The 21617-nt window shown below is 40.0% G+C and overlaps 1 protein-coding gene across 1 annotated transcript in view; it reads left to right on the top strand.

Moving 5' to 3' along the window:
• The window catches only part of LOC118851685 (transmembrane protease serine 12-like), a 74300-nt gene that overhangs the window by 32096 nt on the left and 20587 nt on the right, over positions 1-21617 (top strand). The window contains exon 4 of the mRNA XM_036761200.1: positions 409-551. Coding sequence (XP_036617095.1) covers positions 409-551 — 143 coding nt within the window. The remainder of the gene's footprint in view (positions 1-408; positions 552-21617) is intronic.

Raw genomic sequence — 21617 nt, 5'->3', positions numbered from 1 at the left:
TTATAAGGCCCAGTGCTCTATTTATTGAAACACATAACTGTCTCATAGTAGTATTAATCTCACCTTCAGTAGTACCTGGAGTGTTATCCTCTTCCTATGCTTTCTGCTGCTTATCCACCTCCATTTTGGGTTCAAGAAGTAGTGAAGATGGAAGGTGGATTAAATGAAGTTGAAGAGTGGATTAAGATTCTTTTCTTTGAGAAATTAATCGACTCACATGGCTGTGTCATTGTGAGATTTTACAGATTTTCTTTATTCCATAATCTATACCACATAAATGTAGATTGGGATTGAATATAACATTAGGTCTTCTCATCTTTGATAAAAATCTGCTAAATGCCAAAATATCTGTCTTACTATTTGGTGACATACTTGATTTCCAAACTAGTTTATGGGTTTTTGTTCTAGGCAATGCTTCAAACACTCTACAAGAAGCTGAACTACATTATATTCCCTGGGACACCTGTAATAGGGAGGAAGGTTATGGAGGACGAGTTGTTGCAACTTCATTTTGTGCAGGTGAAGAAGATGGAATTGTTGATACTTGCCTGGTAAGGCTCAACAGTCTTTTTTGAAAATATAGTTTAATGCTGCACTTACTGTGTAACCCTTGCGTCAGAGACAAGAAGGGCCCACTTTGGGGACTTCTCACTTCTCTGGCACATTGCCCTCATCTGGGTAGAATCTGGGATTGTCAATGTCTGTTATTTTTCAAGGGTAGCTACTGATTCCCTTTGGAAGCAATCAGGCTTACAAGGCTTAAAATGTTAATAGTTTGATTTTAAAATTAAGGAATATATAATTAAAGATACCCTTGCAATTTGACTTTCAGCATCATGACTTAATTAAAACTGCTGTTTCCAAAGTTACCAACGATCTCTTAATTACCATATCTTATGGCCCTTTATTAATTGTCATCCTTGACCGCTGCAGTATTTGACGCTGTTGACCCTCTCTGCTCTTCTCCCGCCTATATCTGACTTCTCCTTTTCAGTTTCCTTTGCTGGGTCATTGTTCACGTCATACCCCGAGCCGTGAATGGATCTTAACCCCAGCCTGGGCACTCTGCTCTTCTTTCACTATTTTTTCTTTCACTGTTTCTTTCACTTATTTCACTTGGTGACCTTATCATCTCCCATCAATTTAATTATCATCTCATCATTATGTGAGGAATTCCCAGATCTACGTATGTGCCCTTAATCTCTCCTAAACTCCAATCCTGCATAGGCCAGATTTGTATAGCCAGCCCAAGTCTCTCTGCTAAGCTCAAGTAGTGCATTCCCACCTGCTGATTAAATATGCCAAATGAGGCATTTTGCAGACATCTTAAATTCAGCAGGTCCAAAACTGAACTCTCGTCTTTGCTCCCAAACCCCCAAAGCCATGATTTAGAATTGCATAGAATTGTAAGCTGGATGACCTAGTTCAACTGTCTTATTTTACAGATGAGGAAACTGAAGCTTGGAGAGGTTAAGTGACGTGGCATCTTGGCAGCACTAAGATTTGAATCCAGGTCTTCTGACTCCAGATCAAGCACTCTCTACTACTTTATCATTTTGCCTTTTCAAAATTCAATCCATTGCCAAATCTTACTGTTTGTATTTCTATAGCACCTTTCATTTCCTCTCTACTAACATGGCCACCATGTTCAGGTCCTTATCACCTGGACTATTGCAATAGCCTCCTAATTTGTCTTGCTGCCTCAGGTCTCTTCCTTCTTCAGTCTATCTGCATCCAGCTGCCAAAATGATTTTTACTAAGGCCGGGTCTCATCATGTTACTCCTCTACTCACTAGGCTACAGCAACTTTTTGTTAGCTTGAGGATGGAAAATGTTTGGAAATGAAAGTTGTTTTGGTCCAGGCTTGTCTCCGGCTAATAGTACCCTGGTAGTTTAAGTCCTATGTTAGAATGAAATGAAACATTCATAAGTCATTCAATAGTTTAGAAAGAGTGATTTGCTTAGGCATAGCAGGGGAAGACTATTTAAGAAGGATATGTGTCAAGAATAAGGATTGGGATATTGCTTCTACCACACCTCACTGGTATTAAGGTCTTCTATTAGACTTTCTATCTGTTTTTTTTACATGGATGTAGATTTATTAAAAATAAGTCTGTAAAATACAATAGAAGTTTCACCTTTATCAGATCTTGAGTATATTTGAATAGTTTTTTTTCCTTACTTAAAATGTCCCTTCCCCACCTCCCCTTTCCCACCCTTTTTTCAAGGCTTCATGCTAGTGCTGGGTAATTCAACTCACAAATAGCAAACAGAAGCTGACCTAGTGTACACAGATCTGATAATGTCCATTTTGTTGAAGTTACTCACAAAGAGGAAACACTCTTTTTAATGAAGAAGAGACCTAGAAAGCTGAGAGTTGGAGTTGCCATCTCTGTGTCAGTCAGGAGTAGACAAGGGCTATTGGATTGTCTACTGATGCTCCTGGCAAAGTACAAATTTTTCTCTGGTTTCATGTTGAGATGTAGCTTTTCATACCTGAGCTTTTAGTGTCCAAAAGAAAACTCTATATCCTAACAGTTTCTCTGTCTTATTTTGTGCTTGACCCAGGAGCATCAGTCCCAAGATCAGCAGACTCTCTGCTCTTCCTCTGTCTCCAAGGGAGGGGACAGAGGGATTTCCTGTCCCCAGAACAGCATGCACAACCAAACACACCCAACCCATGATCTGGAGGATAAGTCCATCAGGGACCAATGGGCATGGCTGGGGGGTAGAGTGGGTGAAGGGTTCTTGATCCCTTCCCTCATCCACCGAAAGAGAGCCAGAACTTCCAAAGGAGGAGATGGGCTAAAGGGAATATTCCCCACGGTTCACTTCTTGCTATTTTGGAAAACCACTCGTTGCTTCCTATCCTTATACTGCTCCGAACTCAGAAGCCTTTGGCCCCATCCCCGGGAACCCCAGTGGGCTGGGACTGAAAGGGTCAACACAGCAGGGGCTAGGAAGAGCCTGGATCTGTGAGCTTGTTTCTGTGAATCTGCCTAGATGATTGTTTCCCCTAGATTATGGCATCACAAGGTCAGAGAAAGGGTCTCTCAGTTGATGGTTGTTCCAGAGAGCATCCAGCTGCCAAGTAACAGAGATGGTTCTCCTTTATTTTTTTTAATCTTATTAAATATTTTATTTTTCCCAATTACATAAAAACAATTTTAAGATTCTTTTCTTTTTTCAAATTTTGAGTTCCAAATTCTCTCCCCTCCCTTCCTCCCCACCCCCATTGAGAAGGCAAGGAATTTGACATAGGTTATACAGGTGTAGTCATGCAAAGCGCATTTTTATGTAAGTTGTTCTATGAAAGAAAATACAGACAAAAAACCCCAAGAAAAATAAAGAGAATAAAGAAAAAGTATCTTTGATCTGTATTTAGGTTCTACCAGTTCTTCCTCCGGAGATGAACCTTTCATTATAAGTCCTACAGAATTGTCTTGGATCATTGTATTGCTGAGCATAGCTAAGTTATTCATAGTAGATCATCATACAATAATGCTGTTATTGCATATAGTGTTCTGGTTCTGCTCATTTCACTTTGCATCAGTTCATGTAAAGTCTTTCCATGTTTTTCTGAGAGCATCATTTCTTAAAGCACAATAGCATTCCATCACAATCATATACAACAACTTGTTTAGCCAATTCCTAATTGATGGGAACACCCTCAATTTCCAATTCTTTGCCACCACTAGAAGAGCTGCTATAAACATTTTTGAACATGTAAGTCTTTTTCCTTTTTTATGATCTCTTTGGGATACAGAACTAGTAGTGGTATTGCTTGGTTAAAGGGTATGCATAGTTTTATAGGCTTTTGAGCATAGCTCCAAATTGATCTCCGGAATGGTTGAATCAGTATACAACTTCACCAATGGTATGTTAGTGTTTTAATTTTCCCACATTCCCTCCAGCATTTGTCATTTTCCTTTCCTGTCATATTAGCCAATCTGACAGATGTGAAGTAATAGCTCAGAGTTGTTTTAATTTGCATTTCTCTCATCAATCATGATTTAGAACATTTTTTATATGACTATAGACACCTTTGATTACTTTCCTTTGATCATTTATTAATTAAGGAATGGCTTTTATTTCTATAAATTTGACTCAATTTTCTATATGTTTGAGAAATGAAGTCTTTATCAGAGAAACTCTGTAAAAATTTTTTTCATGATAATGATTACCAACTATGTATTTCCTTCCATCCTATTTCCCCCTGTTTATCCTACTCTCTCACTCTCCTTTTATCCTATTCTCAAGTGTTTTGTTTCTGACTTTTATCTCCCCCAAACTGCTCTACCTATCAGTCCCCCCCGCCACCTTCTCTTATCCCCTTCCCTTCCTACTTTCCTGTACGGTATGATAGACTTCTATACCCAAATGAATGTGTATGCTATTCCCTCTTTGAGCCAATTCCAATGAGAGTAAGGTTCATGTGCTCCCCTCCCCACTTCCCCCATTTCCCCCTCCACTGTAAAATCTCTTTTAGGCCTCTTTTATGTTAGATAACTTATCCCATTCTACCTCTCCCTTTCCCCTTCCCCCAGTGCATTCTTTAATTTTATTTTTTTAGCTAATCATACCATCACTTTCAACTCATACCTCTGCCTTTTTTTTTGATACACAAACTTCTAACTGCCCTAATAAAGAGAAAGTTTATAGGAGTTATAAATATCATTTCCCCATGTAGGAATATAAACAGTTTAACCTTATTGAATCCCTTATGATTTCTCTTTCCTGTTTACCTTTTTATGCTTTTTTGTGTCTTGTATTTAAAAGTCAAATTTTCTAGTCAGGTCTTTTCATTAGGAATGCTTGAAAGTCCTCTTTTTCATTGAATATCCATTTGTTTTCCCTTGAAAGATTATACTCAGTTTTACTGGGTAGGTGATTCCTGGTAGTAATCCTTGCTCTTTTGCCCTCTGGAATGTCATATTCTAAGCTCTCTGATCTTTTAAGGTAGAAGCTGCTAAATCTTGTGTTATCTTGACTGTGGCTCCATAATATTTGAATTGTTTCATTTTGGCTGCTTGCAGTATTTTCTCTTTGATCTGGGAGGTTTGGAATTTGGCTATAATATTCCTGGGAGTTTTCATTTTGGCACCTCTTCCAGGAAGTGACTGGTGTATTCTTTCTATTTCTATTTTACATTCTGGTTCTAGAATATCAAGACAGTATTCCTTGATAATTTCTAGATGATGTCTAGGCTCTTTTTTATCATAATTTTCGGGTAGTCCAATAATTCTTAAATTATCTCTCCTGAATCTGTTTCCCAGGTCAGTTGTTTTTCCAGTGAAATATTTCACATTGTCTTCTATTTTTTCATTCTTTTGATTTTATTTGATTGTTTCTTGATTTCTCATAAAGTCATTAGCTTCCACTTGTCCAGTTCTAACTTTTAAGGAATTATTTTCTTCGGTGAGCTTTTGTACCTCCTTTTCAATTCGTACAATTCTACTTTTTAAGGAGTTCTCTTTGTTGGATTTTTGTGCCTCTTATCGTTTGGCCTATTCTGGTTTTTTTTTTTTTTTGCAGGGGGAAAGGCAGGGCAATTGGGGTTAAGTGACTTGCCCAAGGTCACACAGCTAGTAAGTGTTTTAGGTGTCTGAGGCTGGATTTGAACTCAGGTACTCCTGACTCTAGGGCCGGTGCTCTACTCACTGTGCCACCTAGCCATTCTGTTTTTTTTTTTAAATTTAAATTTATTTATTTGACATATTTAGTTTTCAGCATTGATTTTCACAATAGTTTGAATTACAAATTTTCTCCCCATTTCTACCCTCCCCCCCGACTCCAAGATGGCGTATATTCTGGTTGCCCTGTTCCCCAGTCAGCCCTCCCCTCTATCACCCCCCTCCCCTCTCATCTCCTTTTCCCTTCCTTTCTTGTAGGGCAAGATAAATTTCTACGCCCCATTGCCTGTGTATCTTATTTTTTAATTGCATGCAAAAACTTTTTTTTTTGTTTTTTGAACATCTGATTTTAAAAGTTTGAGTTCCAAATTCTCTCCCCTCTTCCCTTCCCACCCACCCTCCCTAAGAAGTCGAGCAATTTAACCTAGGCCACATGTGTATCATTATGTATAACCCTTCCATAATACTCATGTTGTGAAAGACTAACTACATTTTGCTCCTTCCCAACCCATCCCACTTTATCGAATTTTCTCCCTTGACCCTATCCCCTTTCCAAAGTGTTTGTTTTTGATTACCTTCACCCCCACCTGCCCTCCCCTCCATCATCCCCCCCCCTTTTATTTTTTTTTCTTCCTCCCTCTTCTTTCCTGTGGGGTAAGATACACAACTGAGTATGTATGGTATTCCCTCCTCAGGCCAAATCTGATGAGGGCAAGGTTCACTCATTCCCCCCTCACCTGCCCTCTCCCCTCCTCCCACAGAACTGCTTCCTCTTGCCACCTTTATGTGAGATAATCCACCCCATTCTATCTCTCCCTATCTCCCTCTCTCAGTATGATGCTCTCTCATCCCTTAATTTCATTTTATTTCTTTTAGATATCTTCCCTTCATCTTCAACTCACCCTGTGTCACACATATATATACACATAGATATATACATACATACACATTCACTTATATATATACATAAACATATATATATATATATATATATGCATATTCCCTTCAGCTACCCTAATACTGAGGTCTCATGAATCATGCACATCATCTTTCCATGTAGGAATGTAAACAAAACAGTTCAACTTTAGTAAGTCCCTTGCAATTTCTGTTTCTTGATTACCTTTTCATGCTTCTCTTGATTCTTATGTTTGAAAGTCAAATTTTCTATTCAGTTCTGGTCTTTTCACTGAGAAATCTTGAAAGTCCTCTATTTTATTGAAAATCCATATTTTGCCTTGGAGCATTATACTCAGTTTTGCTGGGTAGGTGATTCGAGGTTTTAATCCTAGCTCCATTGACCTTTGGAATATTGCATTCCAAGCCCTTCGATCTCTTAATGTAGAAGCTGCCAGATCCTGGGTTATTCTGATTGGGTTTCCACAATACTCAAATTGTTTCTTTCTGGCTGCTTGCAGTATTTTCTCCTTGATCTGGGAGCTCTGGAATTTGGCGACAATATTCCTAGGAGATTTCTTTTTTGGATCTATTTGAGGAGGCGATCGATGGATTCTTTCAATTTCTATTTTGCCCCGTGGCTCTAGAATATCAGGGCAGTTCTCCTTCATAATTTCTTGAAAGATGATATCTAGGCTCTTTTTTTGATCATGGCTTTCAGGTAGTCCAATTATTTTTAAATTATCTCTCCTGGATCTATTTTCCAGGTCAGTGGTTTTTCCAAGGAGATAGTTCACATTGTCTTCCATTTTTTTCATTCCTTTGGTTCTGTTTTATAATATCCTGGTTTCTCATAAAGTCACTAGCTTCCACTTGCTCCAATCTAATTTTTTTTTTTTTTCAATCTAATTTTTAAAGTAGTATTTTCTTCAGTGGTCTTTTGGACCTCCTTTTCCATTTGGCTAATTCTGCCTTTCAAGGCATTCTTCTCCTCATTGGCTTTTTGGAGCTCTTTTGCCATTTGAGTTAATCTGTTTTTTAAGGTGTTGTTTTCTTCAGTGTATTTTTCAGTATTTTTTTGGGTCTCCTTTAGCAAGTCATTGACTTGTTTTTCATGGTTTTCTCGCATCCTTCTCATTTCTCTTCCCAATTTTTCCTCTACTTCTCTAACTTGCTTTTCCAAATCCTTTTTGAGCTCTTCCATGGCCTGGGACCAGTTCATGTTTTTCTTGGAGGTTTCTGTTGTAGGCTCTTTGACTTTATTAATTTCTTCTGTCTGTATGTTTTGGTCTTCTTTGTCAGCAAAGAAAGAATGCAGAGTCTGAGACTGAGTCTCGGTGCGTTTTCGCTGCCTGGCCATAATCCCAGCCAACTAACTTGACCTTTGAGTTTTTCAGTGGGGTATGACTGCTCGTAGACTAGAGAGTTCTATGTTCCACGTTTGGGGGGGAGGTGCCAGCTCTGCCGCACCAGCACTGCTCCTTCCCCAAGGACCCCCAACCCGAACTGGGCTCAGATCTTCGGCAGGCTGTGCACCCCTGCTCTGATCCGCCACTTAATTCCTCCCACCAGGTGGGCCTGGAGCCGGAAGCAGCAGCAGCCGTAGCTGCCCCACCTCCGCTGCCCCCGGGGCTGGAAGCCGAATGGCGAACTCCTTCCACTCCCGCAGCTTTTCCCACTAACCTTCTCAGCAGTCTTTGGTGTTTGTTGGTTGAGAAGTCTCGTAACTGCCGCAGCTCACTGAATCAGGGCGCTAGGGCCCCCTCCGCCCGGCTTCTGGTCTGGATGGTCCAAGTCGCTCAGGCTGGGCTCTGCTCCACTCTGTTCCCAGCTCCCAGCTCCGTGTGGGATAGACCTCACCCAGAGACCATCCAGGCTGTCCTGGGCTGGAGCCCTGCTTCCCTCTGCTGTTCTGTGGGTTCTGCCTTTCTAGAATTGGTTCAGAGCCATTTTTTATAGGTTTTGGAGGGACTCGGGTACGGAGCTCACTCTAGTCCATGCTTACCAGCCGCCATCTTGGCTCCGCCCCCCCCATTCTGTTTTTTAAGGTGTTATTTTCTTCAGTATTTTTTTGTGCCTCCTTTACCAAGCTGTTGATTCTTTTTTCATGATTTGCTTACATCATTCTCATTTCTCTTCCCAATTCTTTCTCTACCTTCTTATTTGATTTTCAAAATTCTTTTTGAGCTTTTCCATGGCCTGAGACCAATTGATATTCTTCTTTGAGGCTTTGGATGCAGGAATTTTGACTTCGTTGTCTTTTTTCTGAGTGCGTGTTTTAATCTTCCTTGTCACCATAGTAACTTTCTGTGGCCAGAATGTTTTTCTGATGTTTGCTCATTTTTCAGCCTGTTTCTTGACTTTTAACTCTATACTAAAGTGGGGCTCTGCTTCTGAGTTGGAGGGAGATCTGTTCTAAGCTTCAGGCTTTTTGTGCAGCTGTTTTCAGAGGTAATTCTATGGACCTGTAAGTTTTCAGCTCTTCCAAGGTGGTATGATCTAGGGAGAGTCTCCTGTACTGTGCACTAGTTTGTGAGTGACTGCAAGCACTCTTCCCACCCTGCTCCACTATGGTCACAAGTTCTGCTGTGCTAGTAGTGCTCCTCCTTGCCCTGGGATTGCCACCTACGACTGTGACCCAGGTCCAAGTATAGGTAATGCAACAGAGTCCTGCCCTGGTGCCAGCAAAGGGACCCCTGTAAATCTCCTTCTGATCTGTTGTCTGATCACCTTACCATCAGAGTTCTGGAAACCATCACTGCTGCCACTCATTCAGTTGTCCTGAGGCCTGCTCCCAGCTTGCTGGGGTCACATTTGAGCTGGTGTGGCCTGTGCTGGACTGTGCTCCTCTCTCACCCTGGTGCAACAGACCTTTCCTGACTACCTTCCAAGATGTCTTGGGCTGGAAAACTGTTTTACCCCATCTTTCTGTGGGTTCTGCTGCCCTGGAATTTGTGTAGAGTCATTATTTAAAGGTATTTGCAGGGTTTTAGGGCAGAATTCAAGCAAGTCCTTGCCTTTACTCCTGCTATCTTGGCACTGACTCCACATCAGGGCAAAGCCTCTCCTTAAGAATGAATTTAGGGCTACAGTAGCCCTACCTCTGGGATGAAAGAAGCCTGACATAAGCAGCACTGAAGGAGGAAAAAAAACTAAAACAGAAAGATAGAAGACAGTATAAATGATGCAACAGCTCCCTGGAGGAGTGACTGAATATGGGATAACAAAGACCAGAATTTCCCCAAGTACTGAATTATACATCTAAAAGATCTGGTCCATGTGGTAGGTGTTGACAAATCTTTGCAGTTCACGATGATATAAGGAAGTAAATGTGACCACAAGCAGCACCAAAAACATCAGGAGCATCAGAGCTACAGTACAGGATAACATTTCCTGCACCAGCATCATTGAGGGTCAGGGAAAATTGCCTTGTACTACAACCCACTTTGTGTTCCCTGGGCCACCAGCCAGGACCTCTCCCTCCTTGGGAACTTCATGGAAGTGGTGGTGTGGGAGGAGAGAATACTAAATCTTTGCCCTATTAGAAAACACTAAGGGCTGGTCTCTCTCCTTCTATGGGGGTTGTGTATGTACTTTCATCTTCCCCTCCTTGTCAGAAAGGAGCAAGGAGCAGCTGTCCAGTGACTACTGGGTATTGTGCTGCTGGAGGCCACTCACTTCTAGATCATAGTAAACAAAGGCCCTTTGTTTACATGCCAGGGCCTATTCTGCTATTGTGGAGCAGTTAATGCCCCTGGGGCCCACTGCGATTCCTGTCTGGTCTGCCCAGTGCCCATTCTGCCATGGTCAACTTCTGCCCCCCTGTGCTAGGACTTGAGCCCTGTTTAAATGTTGTCACTACCCATGTCTGCTGGGTTAATCATTGCTCCCCTGTTCCCAGGCCTGTCTGTATTCCTATGAAGAATATCACCTCAGCCTGTGCTACCCTCACCCCCCACTGCCCTCCATCAAGGTAGAAGTACCGTGGGCACTATTATTGCTGAGGCCTGACCTTGTCTCCCTGTGCCAGGATTGTGCTTCCATTGCTGAGGCCTGCCTCCACCATCTGGGGTGGGAGTGAATGTTGTTTCCTGATGCCTGACTCTGACCCTGTATACTGGGGCAGGTATCAGTGCCCCTGGTTGGTCTACCAGAGTTGATAAATGTCAGGAGCTTCCACATGGGATGGCTCAGGCAACTTTAAGGGATTCTGGCTGATCATGTTAGGGTTGGGGTTCCTCTTCCTGCCATCCTCTCCAGCACATGAAACTCCTCTGACTTTCAATTGGCCCTCACCGAGGAACCTGAGAACTCCAGCCCTTTCAAGAACTTGCAAGGCTGCCAGCTCAGAATTACCTATATGCCATGTGCAGCCAGGAACCATTTCTTGTAGGAGTGAGGAGGGCACCTGGGGCCTTAGCTGTGCAGGGCCTTGCTAGAAGCCCTTCAGAGAGCAAAAACAAGATACTGCAGTCTATAGTTCATAATGTGAACTGGAAGCTGTCTCTTTAAACTTATTAAACTAGGGCAGTTTGCCCTGTCCTCAGTGAGTATTTGGCAGCTTTTCCATCTCCCCAGTCGCAGAAGAGTCTCTAGGGGTGCCTGGGGAGAATCAAGCATTTTCCTTTTAATCACATTCTCAACAAAGTCCATGCGGCACAGTTCCTTGTGGCCTCTCAGATGCAGCAGTTCCTTTACAAGGTTTTTCTGACCATTGAAAAATTTGGGAGATGACTATCATTCCTAAATATAAGAAATCATGCAAATTCAGCCACCAGCCATGTATTACAGTTTTCTTCAGGATATAGTTTTTAATAACATAGAGCATATTCACATTGGTCTCAATTTGCTGAAGGCCACCATTTACTTTCTTTTCCACAGCAGTGGGGAACATCTCACAGTGAGCAACCTCCATCTCTAGAGGCATTATTGGAAAGAAGCACAGAAACTAGTGTTTCCAAGCCTGGAAAGAGAGGTTAGAGCCAGATTGTGAAAAGCTTTAAATGCCAAATTGTTATTTTAGAAGCAGGCAGGCCTTAGTTTTAGGAATAGCACTTTGGCTGCTGTGTGGAGATGGGATTGGCGAAGAGAAAGTCTGCATGCAGAGAGATCAATGAAGAGGTGATTGCAGTAGTCCAGATGAGAGGTGATGGGGGTGCAGTGCTTGGACTAGTGTGTTGGCTACATGAATGGAGAGAAGGGGATGGACATAAGAGATGTTGTGGAGGTAGAATAAAATACAACTTAGCAAGTGCTTGGCACTGGAGACCATTCCTTTCTCTAAGACCTGGAGCAAAATAGAGAATGGGGGATTATGTTGAGGAGATTTGAAGTGGAGAATTGGGGAGAAGAGGGAACCCCTGAGAGACGGCCTCCATTTTTTTTTCAGCAAAATATCTGGCAAGGTCCTCTGTTGAGAGAGAAGAGAGAAGGATATAGTGTAGATCACTGAAGAGAAGAGAAGGTTTGAAATAGTCAATGCAATAACTAGTGGGAAAAAAAAGGATTAGTGTGTAACAATGATGAAATAATAAGATCCCTCATTTCTATGGCACTTTTAAGGGTTATAGAGGAAATTCTTTTTTCACATAAGCCTGTGAGAGAGGTGATATAAGTATTACTATCCATATTTTACCAATGAGGAAACTGAGGCTCAGAGAGGGGCACTGACTTGCGCATGGTCAAGTCATTTGCTTTGACAGCTGCTGTCAAAGGTGGACTTCAAACAGAGGTCTCCTCATTTTAAAGTCAAATGTTCTTCTCAGTGTACCACACTGCCTCTTAACAGAACCTAGAAGTGGGAAAGTGCTTAGTTATAGTCAGGGTGCTATTTTGCTTATGCTTTTTTTTTTCCATTCTGCATCATTTCATGGTATGTTAGAGTTATCTGACAAAAACTCCCAAAACTTTGATTTGCTGAACTGGGACACCCCTCATGGAACTGGATGTGCTCCATGCTGGAGGAGCAGAGCAATCCCTGATTGCTCCCCAGGAACTGAGTGTCTTGCATTGATGGTAACCAGATGTCAGCAGGGTTGTCAAGATCCTCTCTGCCATTTATAAAAAGAGCAGTAGAAATGGCTCTACCCTCTTTTTTGGACCATTTTCTTTCAGGTCTCTCTCTTCCTCTGCTTGTGCCTTTCCTTCCCTTAGACTTCCTGTAAGGGTGAGGAGGTGATTTCTTTCCCCCACTGACAAAAAGCAACGGCAGAATTCCTGCAGAAATTGGCAGACTGAGATGTCCTCAAGTCTCTGACTCTTTTCTTCCTGTCTGTTTTCTTCTCTGAGCACAGGTCAGTAGCAATCCTAATAAATGTACGTTACCAACCTTGACAGCTACCTCATGGGTTGAGGTCCTGAGATCAAGATTCAGGCATCAGCCAACCAGAGGAAAGAGATTTTTGCAACTGCATAATTCTCAGAGATGACCACCAACACCAGGACTATCCTATAGCAGAAATACTAAAGAAAGCCAAGCTTTGATTAGGCAGGAGATCTGGACCTTCTGAGTTGTTTAGACAACGGGGATCTGAAATGAATGTGAAATCATTGTTCAGAATTCCCACAAAAGGCCTTTGTCTTCTGGGGGAAGATATAATTATGATAACACACTCGTTGGTTGTTTTATGATTGCTATATTTGTTCTTTGAATCTTTTGACCTTAGGCAGCATCTGTGGTGGATGAAATAATAGCTCTGTTTTGCATAATATTCATGTTGTAAATTGAATGACTTTTAAAAAAAGAATATTTTTATTTTCTTTTTCTCAATTACATGTAAAAACAATTTTAAAACAATTTTTATTTATAATTTTTGAGTTCCAAGTTCCCTCCCTCTCCTACCACTCCTTAATAATTGAATGACTTTTCTAGAAGGAACATATTATCCTCATTTTGGAGAGACCCCTAGCTAGATGTGAGGAATGCCTTAGCTTTATTTTAACAATATCCCTGGAGTTATTCCTGACTCTCTAGGATGGGGCAGAGTCAGAGAGTCAGGTTGAACTTGGGCTCCAGGGGTGTCCCAAGCCCCATGGAGTGGAAAGCAAGGCCCTGGAGGCACAGGCCCATGTAACGAAAAAGAGGCTCAGAGAGGTCAAATGACCTGTGGTTACTGTGGCTCCCAAGTTTACTGATTTTTCTTCTTAAATTTCATTTTATATTTTGAAACTAAAACTCATCAACTCACACAAATATTTCAAGATGCAAAGTAGGACCAGAAAGAAGATTACATAAGGAACTATGAACTTCTTTTACATATATTAAAAAAATTAATATGTATTTTATGTAGAATATTCTTTTTATTATGAATTTAATAAACATTAGCAAACATTAATGTTTCAATATGTACAGAAAAACAAAAAAGATTACATATGAAACTGAAATTTTGTTATATACAGTTTATCTTTTTTTCCACCAGTGTGTGGCTTGGGTTTTTTTTCCTTATATAATTCAAATTTAACATGCTATTTCTTGTATAGCTATTCTTGCCTGTGTCCTCATTTGAAAATCTTCCTGCTTTGTTTTGCTTTTTTTTTAAAAAAGGATTCATTGACATTCTTTCATTTCTTCTTTTTATTCAATATTTTATTTTTCCCCAATTATATATAAAAACAATTTTTAATATTCATTTTTATAAATTTCACATTCCAAATTCCCTCTCTCTCTCTGTCCTTTCTCCCTTCCTTGAGAAGACAAGAATTTGATATAGATTATACATATACAGTCATGCAAAACATATTTCCATATTAGTCATGTTATGAAAGAAAACACAAACCAAAAAACCCCAAGGAAGATAAAGTAAAAAAAAAACCATATGCTTCAATTTTCATTCAGACTTCAGTTCTTTCTCTGGAGGTGGATAGCATTTTTCATCATAAGTCCTTTGGCATTGTCTTGGATCATTCTATTACTGAGAATAGCTAAGTCATTCACAGTTAATTATCATACAATAATCAGTTACTGTGTACAAAGTTTTCCTGGTCCTGCTCATTTCACTTTGCATCAGTTCAAGTAGGTCTTTCCAGATTTTTCTGAGAGTATTCTGCTTGTCATTTTGTATGGCACAATAGTATTCTGTCACAAGCATATACCACAATTTGTTAAGCCATTCCCCAATTGATGGGCACACCCTCAATTTTCAATTCTTTGCCACCACGAAAAGAGCTGCTATAAGTATTTTTGTACATATAGGTCCTTTTCCTTTTTGTTTTTAAGCTCGGTGGACTACAGACCTAGTAGTGATATTGCTGGGCAAAAGGGCACACATAGTTTTATAGCTGTTTGGGCATAGATACAAACTGCTCTCCAGAATGGTTGAATAAGTTCACAATTCCACCAATGGTACATTAGTGTCTCAATTGTTCTATATCACCTCCAACATTTGTGATTTTTCATTTCTGTCATAGTAGACAATCTGATAGGTGTGGGATGGTACCTTAGAGTTGTTTTAATTTGCATTTCCTTAATCAATAGTGATTTTGAGCATTTTTTTCATGCAAGTATAGATAGCTTGGATTACATCATCTGAAAAGTACCTGTTTATATCATTTGACCATTTACCAATTGGGAAATGTCTTATATTCTTATAAATTTGACTCAGTTCTCTATATATTTGAGAAATGAGGCCTTTATCAGAGAAGCTTGCTGTAAAAATTTCTTTTCGTGGTTATGATTACTAACTGTATATTTCCCTCCATCTTTTTCCCTCCACACACCCCTGTTTATCCTGCCTTCTCTCTTCTTTCACTCTGTCTGTCTTCAAAAGTGTTTTGCTTCTGACTATCACCTCGCCCAATCTGCCCTCCCTTCTATCAGCAGAAGAAGGCAGGGACTTCTTCTCTTATCCTCTTCCCCTCCTTCTTTCTTGTATGGTAAGATAGCTTTCTATACCTGAGTATGTATATCATTCCTCTTTGAGCCAATTCTGATGAGAGTAATGTTCAAGCATTATCCCAACTCTTCAGTCTTCCCCTCCATTGTAAAAGCTGTTTTGCGTCTTTTTTATTTGAGATAATTTCCCCCATTCTACCTTTCCCTTCCTCCTTCTTCCAGTGCATTCTTCTTTCTCACACCTTAATTGTATTTTTTTAGGTGTCATCCCATGATAGTCAACTCATATCCACATCCTTTGTCTATGTATACTTCCCTAATAATGTATACTCCCCTAACAATAATGTTCTTAGAACTTACGAATATCATCTTCCCATTTAGGAATGTAAGCAAATTTAACCATATTGGATCCCTTATGATTTCTTTTTCATATTTACCTTTTTATGCTTATCTTGAGTTTTGTATTTAAAAGTCAAATTTTCTATTCTGGTCTTTTCATCAGAAATGCTTGAAAGTCCTCTATTTCATTGTCTGTCTATTTCCCCCCTGAAGGATTATACTCACTTTTTCTGACTGCATGATTCTTGGTTGTAATCCTAGCTCTTTTGCCCTCTAGAACAGGGCTGTCCAAAATGCAGCCTGTGGACCACATGTGGCCCTACTTCGATTTATGCGGCTGGCCCACAAGCATAGAAATTTACATAAATGTTTTAGTAAACGATTTATGCGGCTGGCCTATAAACATAGAAATTTACATAAATGTTTCAGTAAACGAAGCTGAGCTACTGCAGATCTCTCACTAAAGTGGCAAATCAAACTGTATTGTCTGTTGTTTCAATAAAAACCTAAGGTTTGACAGCCCTGCTCTAGAATATAATATTCTAAGCCTTTAATGTTGTTTGTTGTTGTTAGTTGATCAGCCATGTCCAACTCTTCATAACTCCAAAGACCATAGCACACCAGGCCCTTCTGTCCTCCATCATCTCTTGAAGTCAGTCTAAGCTCATTTCTGTTGTTTCCACAACACTATCCATCTCATCCTTTGCTGTTCCCCTTTCAATCTTTCCCAACATCAGGATCTTTTCCAATGAGTCCTATCTTCTCATTATGTGGCCAAAGTATTTAAGCTTTAGCTTTAGTATTTGACCTTCCAGGGAATAGCCTGAATTAATTTCTTTAAGTATTGACTAATTTGACCTCCTTGCTGTCCAAGGGACTTTCCAAAGTTTTCTCCAGGGCCAGAGCCAAGATGGTGGAGTGAAAGCAGGGACTCACCTGAGCTCTCCCCCAAACCCCTTCAAATACCTCTAAAAAGTGAATCTAAACAAATTCTAGAGTGTGGCAGAATCCACAAAGAGACAGAGTGTGGCAGATTTCCAGCCCAAGACAACCTGGAAGGTCTACAGGAAGGGTCTGTTGCACCAGCTGGGAGAAGAGCATAGCCTGTGCAGACCTAACAATAGCAAAGCCAGAGTAAACCCCAGGGGACTGAATCACTGGCAGCAGTGGTGATTCCCAGACCTCTCAGCACAGGAGGGGAATCTGTTAGAACTGGGTGAGAGAGAAGCACAGTCCTATGCAGGTCCTGCGGCAGCAGCAACAACTACTCCTGGGGCTATCAGGCCACAGACTGAATGTTTGAAAGTCACCTATTTAAACTTCCAGGAGCCAAGATGGCAGAGTAAGCCGTAAGTTGCTCTCACCCTCCCTTATAGACTTTGAAAAAAACCAGAGAATATTGCACCAGGAAAAATCCTGGAATAGTGGAGCCAGCAGAAAGGCAGGGTACAGCAATCTTTTAGCTCGGGAGGATAGGGGGATTAACGGGAAAGGTCCCTCTTGCTGTGGCTGAAGGGACCTGTACCAGATGGGAGGTGTCCCAGCAAGCCAGCAGTAAGCCCCACCTCAGTGGATCAGCAGGAGATCCTGAGCCCCAGGGTGGAGGAGCAGACAAGCACCAACACCAGGCACACACCAGCCACCACCAATAGCTCCAGCTCAGCACCAGGCAAACTGCCAGACCACTACAACATCCAGCTGCCAGCACCTGAGGCCCCAGCACAGAAAACCAGTAACCAGGCCCCTAGCCCCCAGCACAAGAAGTCTAGGACAGGGCTCCCAGGTCCCCAGAGGCAGAGGTCAAATTTAACAGCCAGAAAAAAGGCAAACAACATGAACAAGAGGGATCAAGAAAACCAATGAACATATTGAAATATCTTGGTGACAGGGAAGATGAAAACACAACTTTAGGAGAGGACAACATGGTCAGTATACCCACATCTGAAACCTCAAAGGGGAACATAAACTAGTCTCAAGCCCCAAAGAGCTCAAGAAGGATTTTTAAAGTCAAATAAGAGAGGTAGAAGAAAAATTGAATAATTCCTTTAAAAAAGTTTTCTCCAGCTCTACAATTCGAAAGCATTGACTCTATGGCACTCAGATTTCCTTATAGTCCAACTCTCACAGCCATACGTTGCTACCAAAAGAGCCATTGCTTAAACTATATGGACCTTTGTTGGCAAGGTGAGATCTCTCATTTTTAGCATGCTGTCCATATTTGCCATGGCTTTCCTACCAAGGAGCAAGCATTTTTTAATTTCATGACTGCAGGTGCCATCTGCAGTGATTTTTGAGCCCAGGAATATAAAATCTGATGCTGTGTCCTTTTCTTCTCCCTCTGTTTCCCAGGAAGTGATGGAACCAATTGCCAAGATCTTAGTTTTTTTTTTTTTGTTAAGCTTCAAGTCAGCCTGTATACTCTCCTCTTTCACCCTCATCAAGAAGCTTCTTAATTCCTCTTTACTTTCTGCCATCAGAGTGATATCTTCTACATCTCTGAGATTTTAAAATCTTTCTCCCAGTAACCTTAATTTCAGCATTTGATTCGTCCAGCCTGACATTTTGCATGATGTACTCTATATATATGTTAAATAAATAAGGTAACAACATACAGCCTTATCATACTGCTTTTCTGATATTAAATCAATCCAATTCCATGTTCGGTTATAACTGTTGCATTTTTGGCCTGCATACAGGTTCCTCAGGAGATAAGTAAGATGATCTGGTACTCCTATCTCTTTGAGGACTTGCCACATCTTGTAGTCCCCATGAAGGCTTTAGTGTAGTGAAGCAGAAGTAGATGTTTTTTTCTGAAATGCCTTTGCTTTCTCAATAATTCAATAAGTGTTGGCATTTTGGTCTCTAGTTCCTCTGCCTCTTTGAAAGCCAGCCTGCTCTTTTGGTAATTCTTGGTTCACATATAGCTGAAGCCTTGCTCATAGGATCTTAAGCATAACCTTGCTGGCATGTGAACTGAGCACAATTGTTTTCTAATTTGAACATTCCTTGGCATTACCCTTCTTTCAATCTAGTGGCCACTGTTGTGTTTTCCAAATTTGCTGGCATATTGAGTACAGCACTTTAACACATCATTTTTTAGGGTTTTAAAAAGCTCAGCTGGAATTCCATCACTTCCACTAGCAATACTTCTTAAGGCCCGCTTGACTCCATCTCTAGGAAGTCTAGCTCTAGGATCAGCAGCCACACCATTGTGGTTATCGGTGATGTTTAAGATCTTTCTTGTGTAGTTCTTTTGTGTGTTCTTGCCACTTCTTCTTAATCTCTTCTGCTTCTGTTAAATCCCCACCATTTTTGTCTTTCATTATGCCCGTTTTTTTGTAAAGAGCATTTTATTTTTTTCAATTAAATGTAAAGATAATTTTCAACATTTGTTTTTATAAGATTTTGAGTTCCAAATTTTTCTCCCTCCCTTCCTTCCCTCTCCCTTCCCCAGGACAGCAAACAATCTGATAGAGGTCATACATGTGCAATCATGGAAACATATTTCCACATTAGTCATGTTGTGAAAGAAACAGAACAAAAGGGAAAAGCCACAAAAAACCAAAAAAAAAGTGAAAATAATATGCTTTGATCTGCATTAAGATACTATAGTTTTTTCCTCTGGATGTAGATAGCATTTTCTGTCATGAGGCTTTTGGAATTGTTTCGGATCATTGTATTGCTGAGAAGAACTAAATCAAGCATGCTTGATCATCGCACAGTGTTATTTTTACTATGTACAATGTTCTCCTGGTTCTGCTCATTTCATTCAGCATCAATTCATGTAAGTCTTTCCAGGTTTTTCTGAAATCCACCTACTCCTCATTTCTTTTTATTCATTCATTTATTTATTTTAATTTTTTGAACTTATTTTTATTTCACAAGATAATTTTTCCCATGTTATTCCCTGCCTCCTTATTTCTTTTTGGTGCTTATCTAATTTGTTTATTTTTTCCTTAATAATATTTTATATTTTTTCCAATTACATGTAAAGATAGTTTTCAACATTCATTTTTGTAAAATTTTGTATTCCAAATTTTTCTCCCTTTCTTTCTCCCTTCCTTCTTCCCTCCTCCCTTCCCAAGACAACAAGAGATCTGATATAGGTTATACATGTACAATAATGTTAAACATTAGTCATGTTCTGAAAAAAAAAATCAGAACAAAAGAGAAAACCCACAAGAAAGAAAAAACAAGACAAAAAATTGAAAATAGTATGTTTTGATCTGCACTCAGATGCCATAGTTCTTTATTTGGATGTGGTTAGCATTTTCCGTCATGAGTCTTTTGGAATTGTTTTGGATCTTTGTATTGCTGAGAAGCTGCTCATCATTTCTTATAGCAAATAGTGTATTCCATTACATTCATGTACTACAACTTGTGTAGCCATTTCCCAGTTGATGGGCATTCCCTCAATTTCCATTTCTTTGGTACCACAAAAAGAGCTGCTATAAATATTTTTGTACATTTTCCCCTTTTTTAATGACCTCTTTGGGATACAGACCTAGTAGTGGTATTGCTGCCCTTTGGGCATAGTTCCAAATTACTTTCCAGAATGGTTGGATAAGTTCACAACTTCACCAATAATGCATGAGTGTCCCAATTTTCTCACATGTTCTTCAACATTTATCATTTTCCTTTTCTGTCACATTAACCAATCTGATAGGTGTGAGGTGGTACCTCAGAGTTGTTTTAATTTACATTTCTCTAATCAATAGTGATTTAGAGCATTTTATATGACTATAGATAGCTTTAATTTCTTCATCTGAAAACTACCTGTTCATATCCTTTGACCATTTATCAACTGGAGAATGACTTGTATTCTTATAAATTTGACTCAGTTCTCTATATATTTGAGAAATAAGGCCTTTATCAGAAACACGTGCTGTAAAAATTGTTCCCAGCTTTCTGCTTCCCTTCTAATCTTGATTGCATTGGCTTTGTTTGTGCAAAATTTTTTTTAATTTAATGTAATCAAAATTATCCATTTTGCCTTTTATAATGTTCTCTGTCTCTTGTTTTGTCATGAATTTTTCTTTTCTCCATAGATCTGACAGGTAAACTATTCCTTGCTCTCCTAATTTGCTTATGGTATTACCCTTTATGTCTAAATCATGTACCTGTTTTGACCTTATCTTGGTATATGACGTGAGGAGTTGGTCTGTGCCTAGTTTCTGCCATACTATTTTCCAGTTTACCCAGCAGTTTTTGTTAAATAGTGAATTCTTATCACAGGAGTTAGAGTCTTTGGGTTTGTCGAACGATAGGTTGCTATAGCCATTTACTACTCTGTCTTGTGTACCTAATCTATTTTACTGATCCACCACTCTATTTCCTAGCCAGTCCCAAATAGTTTTGATGAGTGCTGCTTTATAATATAGTTTTAGATCTGGTATGGCTAGGCCACCTTCTTTTGCATTTTTAAAAATTAATTCCCTTGATATTCTTGAACTTTTATCATGCTCTTTTATCATACCCTTTTTTGTTTTTTCTTTAATATTTTTAGTTTTCAACATTGATTTCCGTAAGACTTTGAGTTGCAAATTTTCTCCCCATTTCTACCCTCCCCTACCCTAAGATGACATAAATTCTGATTGCCAGTTTCCCTAGTCTGCCTTCCCTTCTATCACCCCACTCCCCCCCACCCCTTATTCCTTTTCCCCTTACATTCTTGGAGGACAAGATAGATTTCTACACCCCATTGCCCATATATCTTACTTCCCAGTTGCATGTAAAAACTTTTTTAAAAAAAAGTTTGTTTTTAGAACTTTGAGTTCCAAATTCTCTCCCTTCTTCCCTTCCCACCCATCATCCTTGAGAGGGCAAGCAATTCAACATAGTCTACACATGTGTCATTATGCAAAACGCTTCCATAATAGTCATGTTGTGAAAGACCAACTATATTGCCCTCCATCCTAACC

Source organism: Trichosurus vulpecula, chromosome 5, assembly GCF_011100635.1.
Source record: "Trichosurus vulpecula isolate mTriVul1 chromosome 5, mTriVul1.pri, whole genome shotgun sequence".
Lineage (NCBI taxonomy): Eukaryota > Metazoa > Chordata > Mammalia > Diprotodontia > Phalangeridae > Trichosurus > Trichosurus vulpecula.
Note: the sequence above shows the minus strand (reverse complement) of the source record. Positions and strands in the feature narration are given on the sequence as shown.